Source organism: Chlamydotis macqueenii, chromosome 13 (assembly GCF_036417535.1).
Source record: "Chlamydotis macqueenii isolate bChlMac1 chromosome 13, bChlMac1.mat, whole genome shotgun sequence".
NCBI lineage: Eukaryota > Metazoa > Chordata > Aves > Otidiformes > Otididae > Chlamydotis > Chlamydotis macqueenii.
In genome coordinates, this window is record NC_141568.1 from 5,455,933 (window position 1) to 5,476,112 (window position 20,180).

A 20,180-nucleotide genomic window follows, 5' to 3' on the forward strand; every position below is an offset into this window, starting at 1 on the left:
CAGCAGAGAGAGGCAGTGGGCTGCCAGGGAGCCAGAGAGGGGCAGCAGGAGGTGAGGAGCTGCTGGGTCACTTCCCAAAGATAACACCCAGGGAAATTCCACTAGCAGCACAAAGGGATGAGATGAGATGGGATGGGATGGGATGGGGAAAGCACAGAAAAGGGCTGAGGACAGAGAAAGTGCCTTAGAGCCTTCAGAGTAGAACTTGCGGTTTGTGATTAGGAATGATCTTGAAATCACTGTACATACTGCCTGAGTTATATGTTCCCACTGGTGAAGAAAGTGACTGCCTTATCCATATTTTGCATGGGAGATTTACGACTTTCTTGAGCTACACACACACAAAAATGAGCAGCAGAGATCTATCATGAGGAAAGGTACAGCAATCCTGTTGTGTTCTAGGATCCCTTCATTTTCCTGGAAGAGCCACCATCTTTTGTGCCATGAGCATTCTGGAAAGTTGTGAATATTTTCACTTAAGGGCCAGACCCTCAGGTATGTTTTGGTTTTAGATACCTGAAAACCTTTTCAAAAGTCTTCCTAAAAAAAGGAAGGGAAAGATAGATTTACCAAAGAGTAGGATAGCATTAATTTTTTTTTAATATACATAAATTATGTTCATGTAAGTTACAGTAGAATCTAGCATGAGACACTTCCCTAATCATCTGAGTCAAAAGCTATAGATTATTTCTTAGTAGAAGTCACAAAGCCTTACACCACTGGTAGATTCTGATATGTTATTTAAACAGTGCTATACTCATGCACAACCAAATCTCTCCAGCACTGTAATGAGCAAGGTCAACTTGGTTAGATGAAGTTCTGTTTTTTAAATGACTTTTATAAAAATATTTAGCCCTAGGGCTTTTAATTTTCTGGGTATATCTACCATATTTCTCAGCTTTTGGCATTCAAGCACACTGTAATAATTTTCTAAAAGTAATTTTTTAGTTTTTGAGTATTCCAAAGTAGATTGTCCAAGAACATATAATTTACAATACATGTCCATTTATAAATCGGTACTGTAGCCAGAAAATAGGTGTGATAGTACTTTTCTTTTAAAATGATACCAGTTCATCACCCTGAGTCATTTTTAGGTTTCTATGGTGAATGTTTTTTTTTTCTGCAGAGAAGGCCTGAGAGTTTGCTGGCTGACTGACTCTTTCCTCCAGTGCATTTTTAGTCCTAACTACTATGGGAGAGAGCTGTCAGAAACCCTTTCCAGAAGCAAGCTTTAACTTTGGGAGGAGAGGGTGAGAACCTCGCCCATTGTAAGACAGACTCTGATGCAGATAGCCATTTATTTGGATGAGTGATATATGACATGGCTGACTGATGAGGAGCTGATAGCCATGACTGTAGAATTATTAACTTTGGAAATCTCCTTCCATCCCACTTTGCTAAAAGTAAGATAAATGGTGCTGCAATTATTTTTGCCCTTTGAAGGTCAGTGTACATATTGCACATGAAATGAATCCTTGCCATTCGTGTTTTACAAGAACAATATTAACATTCATGAACGTTTCTGCTTTAACCATGTGATGAGTTTGGTTAACAAGAATGCCAACTCCTGATCTTCTCTGGGTACTTATTTCACAAAGCAAATCAGTTTGTTTCTACATGAGTCTGGACCTCCTGGACTTCTGTGAACATCTGTGAACATGGTGACCTGGGGCAGTGGAAGCCTGCTGCAGTACAATGTATTTTAAGCTCCATTCAGAGAAGTCTGATCAACTTCATGCTGAAAACAGCCACTAAAGCCAGTGAGCTACTTACAGTAGGGTTGCTGATGTTGCTGAAATTGGTGCAGCATAGAACTGGTGCAGTTTTTTAGAGCTCTAGAGTGTACAAGGCTCAAAGGTCAGGCTGAGAGCACTGCTTTGCAGGACTGAGAACTCTAAAGGAGCTCTCAGTCCTATATAGGATTTATTAAGCTCATTAAAATAACACCCAGTCCTAAATGAGCCACAGCTTTACTTCCTCTCTGTTGTGGCTCTTGAAACTCAGAGAGTGTGATTCCCTCACACAATAGCATGATAAGCCACAGATCAAAAGCAGCTGCCACCATGTTTGCAAAGGGGAATGTGCTCCTAACAGTCTGCAGTTTCTGTCCCAGAAGCGGTGCAGCTACTGGTTTACCCCATTCAGAAAAGTCTCTGTTTTAGTCAGAGGTTCAACTAACCTTCTCAGAAATTGAGCTAAGGACTAGTCACTTCAAAAGAAAAAATAAAAAACAACAAAACTGGCTGGAAAACAGCCTCGGTTCATCCTGTCTGCCTCAGTTACACTGTATCTGTCACTCCAAAGCCCTACTACACTACCGCACAATCAGACGGGGAATGAAAAGGTAGGGCTCGCTATCAGTTCTTCTGTGAGACCTAAGGCTTATCACGCAGTTCCTCTGCTCACCCTGAGGCTTACTACTCAAGTACTTTCCAAATCTTGAATAAGTGATATATCAAATACTAAACATCTCTAGGCAATCCCCAGATATCCCCTTGATGCCTGTAAAAGTGTGTGCATTTAAATACACATCCAAATCATACTTTTGTGATCCTCAGTACTAAACAACATCCTCAGTGCGCAACCCTGCACTTCGAAAGATCAACTGCCATTAGACTGCAACTTTTGATTACCAGAGATGCTTGCTATCTTGGAATGGCTGCCTTTTGGTGGTATTAGGAGTGACAGCAGCTGGACATGAAGTAAGAGAGATGTTTAGGGAAAGTTCTGTTAGAGCTGTTCTGAGCTGCACCAAACCCTACGATTAATAAAGGAATCTAGAAATTTTACAGAAGTGTTATGTTGAGGAATTATTTCAGTTACTTAAGTAATTCTGCCTTGTGGCTTGGGGATAAAACAGCATTAAAGAATGTTGTCCTTGGTTTGTGAACTGTACTTTGGACACATCTGTTGAAAGGACTGTAGAAAATCAAGGGGTGTATACTCCAAGATGTAACAACAGTGCAGATTACAGATCCAAAATAAAATAGTAGTTTACAGATCTTAATTGATCAGTAAGCAAGACTGTATACTAAACAGGCTACAAGAGCAGCACTTAGTAGCAGGGGAGGAAAACTGCAGCATTCCTGGTACACATTGAAGGTCCAGTTCACATTAAAAGGAGACTTGCCTTTGTCTTCTAAACATAGCAGGTTGTCAGTGGTATTTGATATGAGTGGATGAAGCACAAAAAGTAATAGCAGCACAGTTGCAGAACAATTCAAATCACAGCCCACACTAGCTTGTCAATAAGTGGTAACCATGCACACACTGCAATATTTGATACCACTTCTAAGAGTGAGAAATGTGGTATCACTGGCACTCACTAGAAATACTGTAAATAATGTCATGCCAGAAAGTCAAAGCGTGGGAAGGTCAAACAATGCAGGAAAAAGACCCAGCATCCTTTGTGGCGCTCATGACAAAGCTCAGGCACACGTTATTCAACTGAGAGAAACAGGAGTCTTCCATCAATTCTTCTAGCAATTCCTTGAAGCTTTCTGAGGCAGCAAGAACAACAGTTCATACAAGATTATGAAGTACAACAGGCAGTCCACATGTTGAGCCATGCTGTTCTTCGATGGAAGTGCATTCTATCAATCGGTGTAATGAAAGATGAGAATAATAATCCAAAGCTTCTGATGTGTACAATGAAAAAAAAAAAACAACGGTGTCTTCCTTGGAGCTTGGAATTTTGTTATCTTGATCCAGTTGATAAATTCCATCCAACATACTGATTGCATAGGCCTTAGTCAGCAGGGAGAGATGACAAGGCCACCTTGGCACTCCTGCTTTAATCTGTCATCTGCTGCAAGCGCATGCCAGCGCATGGGAAGTCATTCTCTGCTGGTGAGAAGGCAGCGGGGAAGATGGCAGGAGGGCAGTGGATGAGTCTCCTTCCAAAGACCTCCGGACGTCTTTGCTGACTGAGGACACAGGAGGGGCAGAGCTCTGATACTCCTTAGCTGCCGTCAGCTCACACGGGCAGCCTGCCCGCCGCTTCGTCTGACGGTGTATTTATGCTTCAGTTTCCCTAAAGGTACCAGCTCATCAGTATTATGTACAAAACAGCAGGTTCTAAACCAAAGGAAAGTCAGAGGAAGGAGCTGATCCAAATCACCCGGGCTCTGAAGGCATTGCTCAGCCCTGTGATGCCAAACAATTTTGCTCTGAGAGACCCACGATTCCCACAGTTAATTGATGATTGCCATTCTTGACACTAAGAAGCAAATAAAACGTGGCAGTGAGAAGACCATAAAAGCTGGCCAAGGGCCTCACCCTTTTTATTTTCTTAAGAAGCAGGAGCATTTCTGTGGGTGTAAAGTAAAAGAGCCGCTATTTCCCTAGTATATGTAAAAATACATAGTCAAACACAGCTTCCGCCGGGGTTTCTGTTGCATCTTTTGTGCATCATCAGTGCATAGCTGACTACGGCTTCTATTGTACGTTATCAGGCCATAAAGGCAGGTAATGGGAACACTCAGTGTTACTAAGTTTTGCAGTCTGAATTGTCTATTTTTTAGTTGTGTGTTTCACACTTTGTTTTTACATATAAAGACAGAAAAGCAGTCATTTTGCATTTCCACTGTAAAAACCAAAAAAAAAAAAACAAACCAAACCAAAACCCCAAAAATCACCTATTGCCCCTTTCAGTTTCTTGTTACTTTTATCAATGTTTCCATACTATGGTGTGTTTGCTGACTATACAAATACTATACGCTACTATGTGTTAATCTGCAGCATACAGTAGTATTAGGTATATAAGACTGACTACCTGGAAAAAACATTTTCAAATTCCTCATCACCTCTACCATCTCCTTTTCTGACTGTTCTGATATTTTAGCATAGAAGAAAATTATGAACCAGTGGTAATGTTTAATTACACAAGAGTGGAAGCTGCTTTTCAATTTTTCATATTTTTGGATTGTGAACAGCTTGAGTTTGTGCACCCAGACTCTATTACAATCTCGCTTCCACATAATAAAATTGAGTCACAAAGTTTTAGTTGCCCTTCATCAGCCAGTATTTATTCCTTCTAGAACTTCCAGGTTATTTCCCCTGGAGTTATGTGAAGGCATTTTAGTTCATAAATGTAGTTTTCCATATAATTCTTAACACTTAATTTGAGATCCAGGAAGTCTCCATCCTCCTCCCTGTATGGATTTTGATACTTCAGCCATATTCCTATTTAATCTGAAGCTATATGTCATACCATTGCTGAACCTAAAAGGTTGCTACTTCCTCTAAGTTCAACCGCTTCTCATCAAAGGTCTTCTCATGCTGTGTCATCCTAAATTCATGCATTCGTGTTTGCACTGGAGTTTGCTATTCCTCCCTTACATTAATCACAAAAAAAAAAAACCCTTTGTGATCAACATCTTTCCAGTCTGAGAGTCTCAGAATCCATTTATGAGCCCAGTAAGCATTACTGGGCATTTTCTTTCCACGTGAACTGTATTTAGCAGGAATTCCCCAGCACCTTTCCTGTCAGATTTCCTGTGCTAAAACACCTCAAACCTATCGCAAAAAGATTTCTGAAAGACAAATCCATCAGGTGTATTCATGTGATTTTATATTTTGCAAAAAGGAAAGGATTTAACGGTTTAAAAAATATTATTAGAGCAAATTTCAGCTGCATAACATTTAAAGGGAAGTCCGCTAGCATAGTCAAACAAATTTTATAAAGTAGACTTTTAAAAAACTATGTAATGTCACACTTTATTTTGTAATCTTTCTCTTAGTAATAAGATACACAAGCAAAGCTCTGTCCTTCATAGTTAGCCTGACATCTCAGAAGAGCTTACGATACCACTGCTCATTGAAGTGACTGCGAAATGATGTCCAAGAAAAGTTAATTTTGTATCTGTGAAAGAATATGACAAGTTGAGCTGGCCAGTTAGAAACTAGACTGTTTATATTTTGGTGTATTAGTAATCACCATTTCTGGAAAAAAACCCTAACACAATAGGAACTTGCTAGGTTTGTTAAAAGTTAGTGGCTTCTTAATGTATACTCGGGTAAGGCCTTTAAAGACTGATAAATGTGGAGCAACAACCCTTGTAGCCTTAAGGAAGCCTAACAAGACCATCCAAAAATGTAAATACAGAACAGTTGTGGATAAACCCTTTTGGATGCTGACATGCTTTTCTCCTAGAAGTAGGAGAAATCTCATTTTGTTCATTAGAAAACTTTACTACATCAATATAACTGTCTAATAATACTGACTTGATCATTTGCCTCATTCCATGCATTTACTCAAAGGTTACTAGTTTCTCTTTATCCCTTTTACCCCAGCTATTAGCCAGAGTTAAGGCAATGAGCCAAAACTTCATTTTTATTATGCACGTTTGATTCAATGTTACTTCATCACCTCCTCCCTTCTTCTACTCTTTTGTTTGCTTCTACCACCCCTTGCACCTTGTTGGAAGTCTCCACTGTGAGGTCTCTAAAACAGAAACTGACTTTTCCTGTGTCGGAAACTGAACTCACCATTCTGATTTGTCCTTTAGTTTGCAAGGGTACTAATTGACAATGATTAGCAATTCGAATACCAGAATACAACTTGTAAGGTAAGAATGTTTGTGATCTCTGCAGACCGTATCAACACCTTAGTCAATACCTATGTTTGTTTAATGACTGTAGTAAGTACAGAACTAAGAACTGCCATAGGAGGTCAGACTAAAGGTCCATGTAGCTCAACACGTTGTATATTCTAACGGAAATTAGTACAGGATGCTTAGGAAACAGCATCGGTAGAGTAAGTGCTACCCTTGCTCTACACTCCTAGCTTCTGGTGATTAGAAATTGAAAGGTTTTTTTTTTGTGCTGAAAGGTATAAAGAGATCTGTCCTCCAAGAAGCTCGTTTACCATTGTGGGAAACCATTTAGAGTTCTGACTTCCACAACATCCCATGGCAATGAGTTCCAAGATTTAAGTACCGTGAAGAAGTACTTCCTTTGTCTAAGTTATTTGCCTAATCATTTCATTTGCTGCATGCCTTTTCTTGTGCAATGAGAAATAGCATTCATCACTGGATTAACTAATCATCCCCCATTTGTCTTTTCCATACCATTCACATCTTCCTCGATCACTTCTTCTGCCAGCCAGAAAGTTGTCATGAAGCGTCTTTTTGCTGACAGCCATTCCATACCATGCAACACCCTGTTGGCTCTTCTCTGCATTATTCCTCACTCTGGGTTCTTCTTGAAGCAGGTGCAGTACTGCAGATGTGGAAGCACAATGGTATTCCCGAGTAACATGACGGTGATCATCTTCCATTTCATTTTCAATTACTTTTTCAGTAACACTCAAAATTCTCTTTACCTGAGGTGTACCTCTGGTAAGTGGTAGTCTGGTCCCACGGACCGGACACCCATTAGGAGCTGGAACACATTTTCTGGTTTAGTTTCATCTGAAGGGAGGGCGGTCACTGCTCTCCAAGACAGTTCTGTGATGCAAACGGTGTGGTAAACGGAGATCACAGGGAGATTCACTTCAAAAGCACACACCTGATCCAAATTAAAATACTAATGTAGACACACCCAAAAACTTCCCACAATGATTCTAAGATCTCTCCTGAATAGTAACGGCTTCTTCAGGGCTCATTGTTATGCATGTGTAGTGAGGATTATCTTTCCTTTGATCATCAGCTTGCATTTATAAACACGGCATTTCAGCTTCTCTCATCCAGCTCTTCACCATCAACCTTTCTCTTGACAATGCTAATAAAAATCTATAAATTATCCGCAGTAAATGCAATTCTTTTCAAATAATTGATAATTCTGTTGTACAACACAGGTCTCACTACTGATGTTTGGACACTCTACCATAACTACCCTTTATTGCTTCCTCTCTGTGAACGAGGTAGTCTAAGAGATTACCAACTCTTCTGGACCACAGTTTTGTTTCATTAGCAGCCGCTCCTGTGGGTTCTTACTGGAAGTTTTTTTGAAAATCCATTTACACAAGCCAGAACCATTCTTATCCACGTGTCAAACGAGTTCTGTGAGACGTGACTTTCCTCTAAAATTCTTCTCCAAACCAAGAGTGTTCACACACATCTGCTGGTTCTAGTTCTTTTTATAGGTGCTATTGATTTGCGTGCAATGGAGCTCAGACTTAATGGTGAGTAGTCCGTTGTATCTCTTCTTAATCCATTGGGTGCTGAGTACATGTAAGTGATTACATTATAAGATGATTTCAAATAAACCCCACAAAATCCAAATAAATGCAGTGAAGTGCCTTATGGAAGAAAACATCCTTATTGTTCCTGTTTTGCTCCATGAAGGAATGGGCTGTGAGTTTTGTGGGTGGTCTGTAAGAAATCCAGCAAAGACCAAATGGGGCAACTGCTATTTCCAAAGAAAAGTGTCTTTCTGACAGATGTTTTCAATACTGTTTTTGCTGTAGTGTTTTGCTGTATTCTACTGATCCTGCTGCTACTGTTTACAATTCTGTAAGTCAACCTATTTCTCCTTGTTTGGTAAGCCACAATAAGAATATTTTTTTTCCCTACACAAGTCAATCATATCAACTTATTGTGAAAGCTTTTAGAGACCTAATAGATTTGCAACAATATTTTATACTATGACCAATAATGAGAAATAGTATTGGAATCTACATTTCCTCTGTGTAATAGAAGAAAACTGATTGAAGTGAAGCTTTGCAATATTGCCAGTCTGAAGTTTTGATAATAAACAAAGAGTGTGAAATAGTTATTCAACAGGCCAAAAGGATGATTTTCCTTTTGTCAAAACCAGAATAGTCTTATTTGCTTGAATATAAAGCAAGTCAGCATTCACATACCCCACCACTAGTTGCCCTACATTGCAAATATTTAACTTTAAATTGTTTGCTATATTATAGTGTTTGAATAGTTTAAACACAAGGAACAGTTAACTATTTAATTAATCTTTTTTTTTTTTTGCCAGTGTCAGGATGTCAGTGTCATAAAAAATGCTGCAGAAATTGTCTGAAAAATATATGGGTAAGGAGGAACAACAAAAAGGGCTGCACTGATGAAAATGTACAGAGCCAAGAAACTGTAATACAGCTAAAAGTCAAATGAATGGACAAAGAAATGCTATTTACAGCATAGCTGGCCATCACAATTACTCCATTGACTGAAAAAAATAATTAGCCAATTTCTTTCAATATTAGACCACATTTAAATTTTGCCATTATTTGAACTGTCTCTCTCTAAATATTTTAACTTTCAGAAACAATTACTAAACAATGAGTTTATTGCTGGATTTTCATTTTGAATCAAAGACCACCCCAAAGTAAAGCACTGTATTTGTCATTCAGAAAGCCCTACAAAAAATTTATGTGATTTTAATCTTCAGATAGGTAGGATCACTGAACCGGGACAACGAAGGGAAGCACGTTTAGTTGGCTGTCTGGTGGTGGGAAAATCTTCACCGCATGTGTTTAGGCTTTAGAGAGTGATACAGAGTATATTTTCAGTAGCCCTTCCAAGCAGGAGTATGCTTACGGTGTGTACCTTGAGATAAACTACACTTGATCCAGATAAAACACTTCATCAAGATTGTAACAAAACGGTAACATGCATAAAAAATCAATTGGTTTTCGCTACCCCAAAATATGCCAAGCAGTTTACAATGTAATAAGGAAGTTGGAATGGTGGTAACAGAGTGACGCTGTAGGTAAACAAGACAGTCATTATGTGCATTGTAATGGTCCATATGCGGCTCGACACTGGAATTTCTTAGTAAGATAATGAATATTGCCAGAGTTATCCAGTTACGCTTTTGAAACTCACTCAGTATCTTTAATTTAGAGAACTACAAGACCCAGGCAGAAGGGACCTCAGGCTAACTCTTCGTTACTGGCTGTACACTTCAGTTTAATCTAGCGTCCAGATGATTGCTCAGTTTAGGGTTGAAGCATACTGTCTGCACTACAAATCACACTGAATTTGGAAGAGAGTCCTAAAATCTTTCATCAAGCAGCAAGATTTCTAGATTTCTTCTGACTGAGGGTGATGCTGCTTACACATTGCCTTACTTTAAAGACAATTGTCTTCTAAAAATTCATTTTGATAATAGATCAATAACAATGTATAGATAAATAGCTGATTCTTCAAAATAGTTGTTAGTAAAGCTTTTCCACAAAAAAAAAAAAAAAAAAAGAAAAAAGGTGTTACGTACAGATGACCAGCTGCTTAGCTGCTGGGAACAAGCTGGTGGGAACAAGCTATTGCTGAAATCAGCACTGCACCCATAGCTTGGCATTCTACAGGAGTAGGTGCTTCACTCTGCTCTGTAATCCCCAGATCCTACTTCAAGTCACTGTTTTCTGCTTGTGAAATCGGTCTTGTTCCTTCAACATGGAACTGTTATGTCAATAAAGAGGTTGTTTTAAGTTGAGAAATAATAACGTTTACTGAAATATACCATCTTCTTACAAGCCACATCTGTCTTAGGAGATACACGTGTGAAACACTTTAAAAACAGATTTCTGCTTTCCAGTTCAATAAGCAGGTTTAAGTATGTGTCTCTCCTAAAAAGTGACTCCACTGAAAGAGATTCAAGATGGAAAGTCACAATGCTCAAAACCTTGCATTTCCTCACTTGGTAAAAAAAAGATTATTTTCTAAGCCTTGCATCTGCAAACCAAAGCTAGCATCCAAAAGTTCAGCCGTGTTCTCTCTGATTTGCACGTCTCCACATGTAATAAGGATTCAGCAGGCCAAACAGTGCCATTATTCTCTTCAGGTTTTGACTTTGCTGGTACCTGAGTGCAGGTATAAACGGGAGATGTTGTTACTCATCTGGAAATACATTATCTTTCTGGTGGGTCATGTGAGCTAAAATAAACTGCAGCTCATTCTTACATAGCTGCATAAATAGACTAAGATTTAATTGAAACCTGTCGCTGTGGTGGACAAGCCTCCTATCCACGGGCATTGTACCATTTCAGAGAGAAGATGCCATTTTAAAAAATGTCACTTTTCCACAAAGAGCAACACTTCAATGCAAAAACTGTTCAAAGACTGATTTTATTATTATGATCCAGAAATATACATGTGACAGTCCCCTTCAGAGATTTAGCTATAATTTTTAGATCATTTACCCAAGGTGTTGTAATGTAATCTGACACAATGTTAAAATAAGACTTTAGATTTCAACATCATCACCCCTGAGTGTCTAGTTGTGTTCATTGTATATAAACCCCAAAAATATTAACTAAAAAAGAAAAGCATCAAAGTCAGCTTCTATGATACTGGTAACTGATTCATATGTTCATCAATAAAGTGGAATTTCATTGCAGTAAAGGGGATGGTTAGGTGCACTCTTTATACTGAATGTTTCTCGCCTCTAAAGCCATCTCATATACTTTGAATGCAAGAGCCTTTGTGAGAGAACTGTTTGGGTTCAGGTAACATGAGAAGTAAATTGCACATAGAAAATACAAAATATTACTTCAAATTACTGACAACAACTTTAATGTGAATCAACAAACTTAGTACTTAGAGTAAATACATTACGCTTTCTGTTTGTTACCAAAATTAATGCGGATTTCCTATCAATGCACCCAACAGTGCATTTGAATCATAAAGGAAAACAGGCCACTGGAGGCCTCTTCTGTCAGTCCTTTACTTTCAGTTTGTTATTTCTAGGGAATATGGACCATAGTTCTTCAACATTTAACAGGTTACCTCTTACGAGAAAGAGGGAGAAGAAAAAAAAAAAAAAAAAAGGAATATTCCACAACTCTCTTACCCCCTCAGAAAAGCCTGAAGTCATAAAACATGGAAGTTAAGTGAAGTCAGACTAATATTTTGTATAGCCTGAGAAATACACTAGAATATATACATCATTCCTTACTGTTAAAGGAAAAAAAATACTTAAAAATAAAACTTCAAAACTAACACCTACCTTCTATCATACAATGGAAGTGATTCTCTTTTGACATAAAGTGTCCTGGTTCTAATACACAAATCTAGAACTGACTACCAGTAAACAGAGAATTCCCAATGGGTGTTCTTTTGCTTCTAGAATAAATTGACACCTGTTTTCACAGTCCTAGAAGAAATATAATAGGAAGCATTTCAGGTGATTAGAAGCCATTTCTAACTAGAAAAAGGCACCTAAATCAAACACTGAGGTTATTTTGTCTGTGATCTTATTTCGCTTCAATATAAAGATATTAATTAAATGTATCTTTAAGTTTAAAAGGTTGATAAGACTTTTAGAACAACACAGCAGTACAAAATGAATGAACTGACGGGATAAATATGCACATATATTTCCAAAAATTAAACTCTTACTTAAGTTTCTTGAATGTCACCAAAATATGAGAAGTTATTACAGGTAATACAATGGTACTTTTTAATGTGCTTTATCATGGCTCCTAGGTCATGATTGGCTTTAACAAAAATTTTGGCTTTAGCCAAAAATAATTTTGCAGCCGGTATTAAATACTCCCAGTTGCAGAGGTAATTACTGTCTTATTGCTGAAGTTCAGTAAGAATCCTTTAAGGACTCAGATATTACTAATGGAGTCGAAGGGGAATCAGGAGTGTAGTCTACCTTTGGAATGTCACCATAAGCCCCAAATTATTTTTTTATACCAGTAGCCCCAAGCTAAAATCCTGGAACTGTTTATTGGTCATCCTGCCATCCACATAATGTTTTACTTGTTCAGGAGGACAGAAAAGAATGGTGTACCCAAGCAAGAATGGAAGTGTCAGCTCTGAAGGCACAAAGCACTCGATCTCATGTGCTAACTGGTGTGGGACATCATAGCTGTAAGAGCTTCTTCCTAATGAGTCCCTTTGATGTGGTTGGTTTTTTGGGTCAGGAAGAAGCAGGGACGCAAAGCCGAGTTGTTTTTTAAGTGAAGCTCCTACCATCTACACACTTGCTACCTACTAGACATACAAACTCTTCAGACATTTCTTCTGACTTCTGTCATGGAGAACTTCACAGTGGAGATGCAAAATGTAGACGGATTGATAACCAAAGCCCTGCACATACTTCTTCCCACATGTCCGACATGTAGATGAAGATTTTACACCACGACCAGCTGAGAAGGTCATGTTCCAAACACCTCACACAGCAAGGAATGAATAGCCATACTTCCACTTACCTGTGCTGGTGGATACATTTCTTCCATACTACACAATGATAAGCAAAAGTAGTTCAAATGGAGTAACAAAGAAAGGAAGTGATTCAGAGGCTTTGAACCACAGTACTAACAATTCACATTCATCCATGCAAATGCCTGCAAAGTGACTGGGCCTAAAATCGACTGCAAACTGGGTTACAAGTCTGCTCTCTCACTGAACACCTCCACACCAGGTTACTACTCAAGCAGCATCACTCGTATGCCACGCAGCGGTACTCAATGCACAGCCTACATTCAACTGGCAAACGTTGTCATCATATAATAATACAAAGATCAGAAAAAAGCAGAATCTTCTAATGACAAGTGGGAGCTAAACCAGCATGGCTACCATTAGCCTAAGAGGTATTAGTTTCATTTCTTTCCAGAGCTAATCCAAACATCTCAAGAAAACTTAGACAAGACCAAGCAAAAATCCTCTACACATCCCAGGAGTTACTAATACAAAACTGTATCACTAACTTTTGAGTCAAAGTTCTTCTTCACAGAACTCCCACTGGCTATGCCAGAGTCACAACAGCAATACAGTTGACATGCAATATCCTTAAAATTGCCAAGTAGTATGACGCATATCGCAAAATGGTAGGGAAAAGGTCAACGATACCATTGAAATCATCATACACTTCTGATAACTTAACATCATGTAGGAGAGCATAAGTGCTGTTCTCTTGAAAGGAGGTGTGTCCCACTCAGCAAAATAAAGTCCTAACAGAGCAATGTCATCTTTTAACTACGACCTTTGTTAAAGACTTTGAAAGACCATCATGACAAAGCGAAACCTGCCAGATCCTCCACTTCTTGCACTTAAGACCCTACAGCTGATCATCAAGATCATCAAACGGAGAGTAAGTCCAACCATGTCCAACGAACCGCAGCAGCAATTCCACACCCAAGCACACCCTGATGGTTGAGCCTAATCATCGGCACGCAGCTCCAACTGGAAGGCGATCGTTTCTGTCCCAGCCCTTAAACTGTGGGCTCCAGACGACCACAACACAAACGGCCATGTCCCCGGGAAACGTGGAGCCCGGGGAGCTGCTCCAGACCAAGAACTGGTGTAGGATGTCCGGTCTCATTTGGCTTTTTTAGATGGTAGACCTCCACCTTGGTTCCACTTACTGGAGCTGGATATTTAAAACACTCGGGTCCAGTCTGTCTTATTTTTAATTTCTGCTTTCTCCCTTTTTCTTCCCTGGCACGCTAAGAGTGGCTAGACTTGTTCTCAGTTTGGGCATTAGAACTGGGTGCCTGAGGTCAAAATTTGGCTGGGTCTCGCCGACCGCCTGCCAGCTCCTTTTCCTCTCCCTCCCCCCGACCTGGAACTCGGGCGATGCCGCGCCGCTCTCCCCGCCGCCGGGGCTGGGGTGGGGGGGACACGGCGGGGCCGGGGACACCGCACGCCGGGCTGCCGGGGCGCGGGGGGGAGCCGGGGGCCGGCACGGCGACACCGCCCGCCCGCCCCACCTCGAACCCCGGGCCGCCCGGCCCCGTCGGAGCGGGGCCCTCGCCAAACTTCGCAGCCCGCCATGGTGCCGGGGGCCCCCGCCCCGGCCCGGCCCGGCCGCCGCCCCCGCAGCACCCCGGGAGCGAGGTGAAGCAACCTGGCGCCGGCTCCTGCACTTTGCACAGCGGGCGCAGAGCCGCCTCCATCCCTGCGCCTCCCGGCAGCGCTAAGGCGCATTTTTTCGCACTAATCTGCACATTCAGCACGTCCAGAGCGCCTATGACTTTACCTGGACTTTCTCCACTCTCCGGGCTCATCACACTGCGATCGCCTCCCCATCCTACCGCTAACTCTCGCTCTCCTTCACTCCTTCCTCCTTCTCTCTTGCAAGGCCTGCTAAGATCAAGCCCGATGGAAAGTAGAGAGAGAAAGAGAAAGAGAGAGGCAGAGGGAAGGGAGGGGAGCCGCTCCATCCCTCCCCCCCCCCTCCCCAAACCCCAGGCACACTCGCCAGCCCTTTTCCCCCCCACCCCAGCCCTTCCCTCGCCCATTTCCTCCGCTCTTCGGCAACTCGCAGGGCTCGGCGGAGCGGCTCCCAAACGCCCCCACCGCTGCCCTCCGCGCCGCCCGGCCGGTGCCCCCCCCCGCCCCGCGGCCCCCCGCTACCTCGTAAAGGTCCCCTGAAGCCATGCTGGGTTGCGGGACTGGGCTCCTCCGCGCCGTCTCCCTCTCTCCACCTCTCCCGCTTCCCCCCCACTCGCTCTCTCTGTTGAGTAAACTGTGTTTTGCAGAATGACAGGCTTTGGGGCTGGCTGTGCGCAGAATCAGAGGCGAGGAGAGGCAGAGAGGCAGGCGGCGGGGCTGGCGTAACCAGCAGCAGCTCGGGCGCACAGCGCCGGGAGCCGCGTCTCCCCCGCGGCGGCGGGGCCGGTGCCCCCCCCCACCTCAGACACACACACACACACCCCCGCCCGCCCGCCGCCACCCTCTCCCCGCCCCGGGAGGGGGGAACGGGGACCGGGACGGGTTCCCCCGCGCCCTCCGGCAGGGAAAGTCCCGGGGCTGCTCGGAGGGCGGCCTCCTCTTCTCCCCCCCCCCCCGCCTCTTCCACCCCCCCCGCCCCCCCGCCCTGCTCCAGGCCGGGAGCGCTTCAAACTCTTTCCGCTGCCAAAATAAATAAATAAATATAAAAATAAAAAAATATAAAAGGGTGGGGGGACGGAGCGGGCGCGCGGCGGGGAGGGCCGCGCCGCCCGCCCAAGGTCACCGCGGGGAGAGGCGGGCGCGGGGCCGGCTCCCCGCCGCCGGCCTCGGGCGGCCCTGCCGGCCACCTTCCCGCCCCCTCGGCGCCGCATGGCCGCCCCACCCACCCCATGGCCATCGCCGAGGAAATGGAGGTGGTGAGGTCCCTTCTGCCAGCCCCCCGAAGAAGGGCAGTGGGTTTTGGGGCCACCTCTTGCCTCCACAGGCACCCACCCTCCACCAGGCAAGGCGAGGCCTTTCCTGCTCCCTTGCAGCCATTTTGCAAATTAGCCAGCCCTCTCCAGGAAATGGAAGCCATCAACCTCCCACCACCTGGTCTTCACGTGGAGGCAGCGGGCGGCCAACATTTTGAGGTGGCTGTGGGATGTGGGGTGGCATGAAGCTGTCAGCCATTGGCATGTTAGAGCCTTCTAGACCTTTCCTCAGAGGAAAGGGCCGCACGATGGCCGCTGGTGTCCTCGCGGTGTAGCGTGATGGCTTACCTGAGTGGGGGATCCACGACAAGATGGCGCCAAGCAAGCTGAGCAGCCTCTCAGCCTCCCCTCTGCCCTTATCTGCCATTACTGCCCAATGCCTGCTGCTCAGGGCTTCTTAGGTTGAGGAGGTTTTCTCACACCAGCTTGGCCATGAGTGAAGACAAACTAGCTCATCGCGAGAGGAAGCCCTGCATTCCACCAGGCATGATGGAGTCTTGAGATCGGAGTTGGTGTGCAGCAAAGGGCCCTCAGCATGATGCCATGGACAGCGCAAAGCAAAGGGCTGTGCTTCTGTGGAGGCCACTTGAGTATCAAGTCATGTTTCTGCAGCTTCACGCTGTGACGGATTTGTTTCTCCAGGTAAAGTGTTGAGTGTCCTCTTGATATTATCTTTTTTTTGATATGAAAGAGCACCGTTGTGGTTTGCCCTGACCAGCTCTTTACACCTTGGCTTTGTAGCCAGCCTGCTATAGTTGTTACTGGCTGTTAGACTCCATGTTCTCATAACTCACCTCTGGTAGTCATCCCCCCGGAGTCTGGGAGTGATGCTGAGTGCTGCACAGTCTGGCTTTGCCGTGGTCGTGGCTTTCATTTGTCTTCATTGTGTTGGCATTTTTCATGTCTTGATTTCAGTCCTTTGTGGACCGCTGCACTCCACGTTAATGTGGGACTTGGCGCTGCCCAGACTCTTATCTGTGCCGCAGGTTGGAATTGGTTATTGAATATGATACAGTGAGTCCGGGCATGGTTAATAAACGTTGTTGGTATTGAGTGCTGAATTACTTCTGAAATTTCATTTCTGACCAAAACATCTGGTGTGGTCCAAGTCGGCTGAAGCCGAAGACTCTTTCGACTGGGAGGATTCCTGTTTGAAATAGCGATATTGGGCATTTTGAACATTATCACCATTTATCATGGAAGTAGGAAATAACACATGCACATCCAGCTCTTGATTGACCTCATCTCCTGAACTGTGAATACTACCTCTGGTGATTATGAACTTGCCAGCTAACCAGCTTAGTATTGACTTACAGTTCAATAAAACCATCTTATGGTAGTTTGGAGCTCAAAGATGTTTATGGTTTGTGTGGTGTACTGGGTAGTGTGATAATATTGAATTCCTAAGGACAAGCCACTCTGCTTATGTAAAACGTAACTGGTTTTTATCTTAACTGAAGCAACTTGAAGGTTGTTCTCTGCTTTCCAGTTTGCCAGCGATATTTGGATTGTTGCGATTTGATATTTGAAGAGTAAAATGTTGAAAGGATTAAGAAATACTGTAAACTACCCATGCCTTTAGCCGTTTTAGTAATTAGTGCAGCAAAAATTTCTTAATTCCCAAGAAATGCATTACTTAATAATCACACCCCATGGTTTCTTCTTGAAAAATCAATTATTTTGTCTTACTCTAAAGTGACTTTTATTGTTTACAGTAGCGAATCAGCTTTCTGGAGTGCTCATTGAGCAGAATATTCCATCAAGAAGTAGACATTTTAATACATTTCTCTTCAAAGTCTGCTTTATTACACCTACTATTTTGCTGCTTTCCACAGCACTAAACAAAATGGCAGTCAAATCCAGTGAGTCATTTTTCAGATGCATTCTAAAATATTCCTTGTCTGACACTGTTGGCTTTCTTCATAGTATCAACTCCCTCCAAAGGTGTCTTCAATTAATTAAAAAAAATGTCCCTTCTCAAGCTGTAGAGGAATATATGATTTTTCTTTCAAGACAAGTGAATAATCAGACTGTTCTTCCTGATCCTTGCCATTACTCTGTTCTCAGCCAGCTTAAATTAGAACAACGCACCCTGCACCATACTGGAAGAAATCTCCGTGACCTGGTCTATGTTTTAGAAAATTTTGTTTATGTTCTACAGTGTTTAAATCACATTAACATGTCAATATTGTTGCTATAAGATTTACAACCCAAACAAATATTAGTTTGGAAGTTTTGAAAGGATGAATGTTTAGTGAATTCTTTGAAGAGGGGAAACATCTTTTTCCTGATTACTCATTCCTTGTTTTAGAGTACACAGTCCCTTGGGATGCAGTGGTGTGTGAGTCAATAGTGAGGAGCAGAAAGAGAACTTTTGGGATTGTCAAACCCAGGAAAAGTTGATTGTGGTTTTAGTGTATTTCCCTGTCATTTAGCAGAAAGCAAGGTTTTAAGTTTTAAAAAAGCCAAGTGACCTTCATTTTCCCAGCAGGTCTCTACTGTAACTAGTCAAGTCATGTGGTATACCTCAGTGTCTTTTGGAAAAAATAGAAATATTTAAACTTATTACCATTTTTTAAAAAGTTTCTGATAACAGTTTTTCTGGAAAGACATATTTTCCAATTTTCCTTGCCTTTTAATGGACATGTCTTTACTCTGAAATGAAATTGCTGCAAAATCCAGATTTTTGTACAAATTACAAACTCTAAACTGAATGTTTTTGCTAAATCTGTGATTATTCATTACTCTTATTGTTTCACCACCTTCTCCTATTTCCCATCCCAAGAGAGCAATGCAAGCAAGGGAGGCATTCCAAGTGCGATACGTCACATTTGAACACTTCTTTTGATTTGGTGGATGCTCTGGTTTCCACTACTTTAATTACAGGCATTATCTCTCAGACTGAGTAAACTAAAAAACGAAACCATTATATTTCAGAAAGCTAAAATACTGTTGTCATAGCTGTGCCATTGATTTGTTATTGACTGTTTAGTCAGTCTGTCCAGTGCTATGCAAATACTGTAGATACTGTACGGTCAATAATACAGCTCCCCCAAGGAGTGTACAGTCGAATAGTGCATTTTGGCAGCAAGCGGTATGAAAAGCCACTCTAAAGGACTGCATTTTCTCCTGAAGAGAAAGCTGAATGATGGGCGAGAATAATTTGGTAAATGGAGAAATTGAGAGAATTCCTGCAGTAAGGTATGAAAATTAAATGAGAAAAGGGTGAAAACAAGGCGTGAGTGAGAGGAAGGAGAGAAGGACAGGGAACCAAAGGTGAATGCAAGGAGAAAGCTGTGCAAAGCCTTGGCTGCGTGAAAATAGGGAGGCAAAAGCGAGTATTTTAGCAGCAGTAACTGGAAGTGAAAGCGGGGAACAAGGTAACAAGATGTCTATCTCTAACCAAAGAAGGGAGGATGACCAGAACATGAAAAAAGTCAATGAGGGTGAAAATGAAAGAAAGTGTTAGTGAGTTACAAAGGAAGGGTTGACAGGAAATGGTGAGTAGCTACGGCAGGAAGAGGAAAGCCACTTATGACGCCACTGTTCTGGCTGGGTCATAGGCAGGATAATGGATTTCGTAGGGTTTGGTGCCATGATGGCTGTATACTCACCTATTAGGTCTGAGAGAGAGCTAAAATACTCCAGGAAGCTTTTCAGAAAAGTTATCCGAGATATGAAATCAAACAGGAGTTGCAAAACAAGATGAGGATGTCCTTAGCATACATATAGCGTCTAAAAATTAGAGAACAGATGAACGTGAAAGGAAAATAGGAAGGTACCTTTTTGTTTTTTTTAATAATTGATTTACATTCTTTTGTGACAAGAAGAAGTAGACTTGGGGAAAAGCCCGATATACTTTGCCCTGTGCCATATGCTCTTTGAAAGCAAGCAAGTAGTTGTGAAAGTAACTTGACAGTTACTTTCAATTGGAAATATTTCATATAATGTGTCCTGCTTCTGTGAGTTGATTCGTGTGGTCTATTGATTTTAACAGATCTCCGTGCAAATATGAGCATCAGCTCACTGCAGTCATTTTAAGAGACTGACATCATGTGAGAAAGAGAGATGGAGAAAAAACTGCCTTAAAAATTAAAGCACGGAATGGTGTGTCACAGGAGAAGGAGGT

The 20,180-nt window shown here is 42.2% G+C and overlaps 1 protein-coding gene across 1 annotated transcript in view; it reads right to left on the minus strand.

Annotated features, from left to right (window-relative positions):
* CDYL2 (chromodomain Y like 2) overlaps positions 1-15,505 on the minus strand; it is a 60,998-nt gene extending 45,493 nt beyond the window's left edge. The window contains exon 1 of the mRNA XM_086758415.1: positions 15,261-15,505. Coding sequence (XP_086614541.1) covers positions 15,261-15,284 — 24 coding nt within the window. The 5' untranslated portion in view covers positions 15,285-15,505. The remainder of the gene's footprint in view (positions 1-15,260) is intronic.
* Between the last annotated feature and the right edge of the window lie 4,675 nt (positions 15,506-20,180).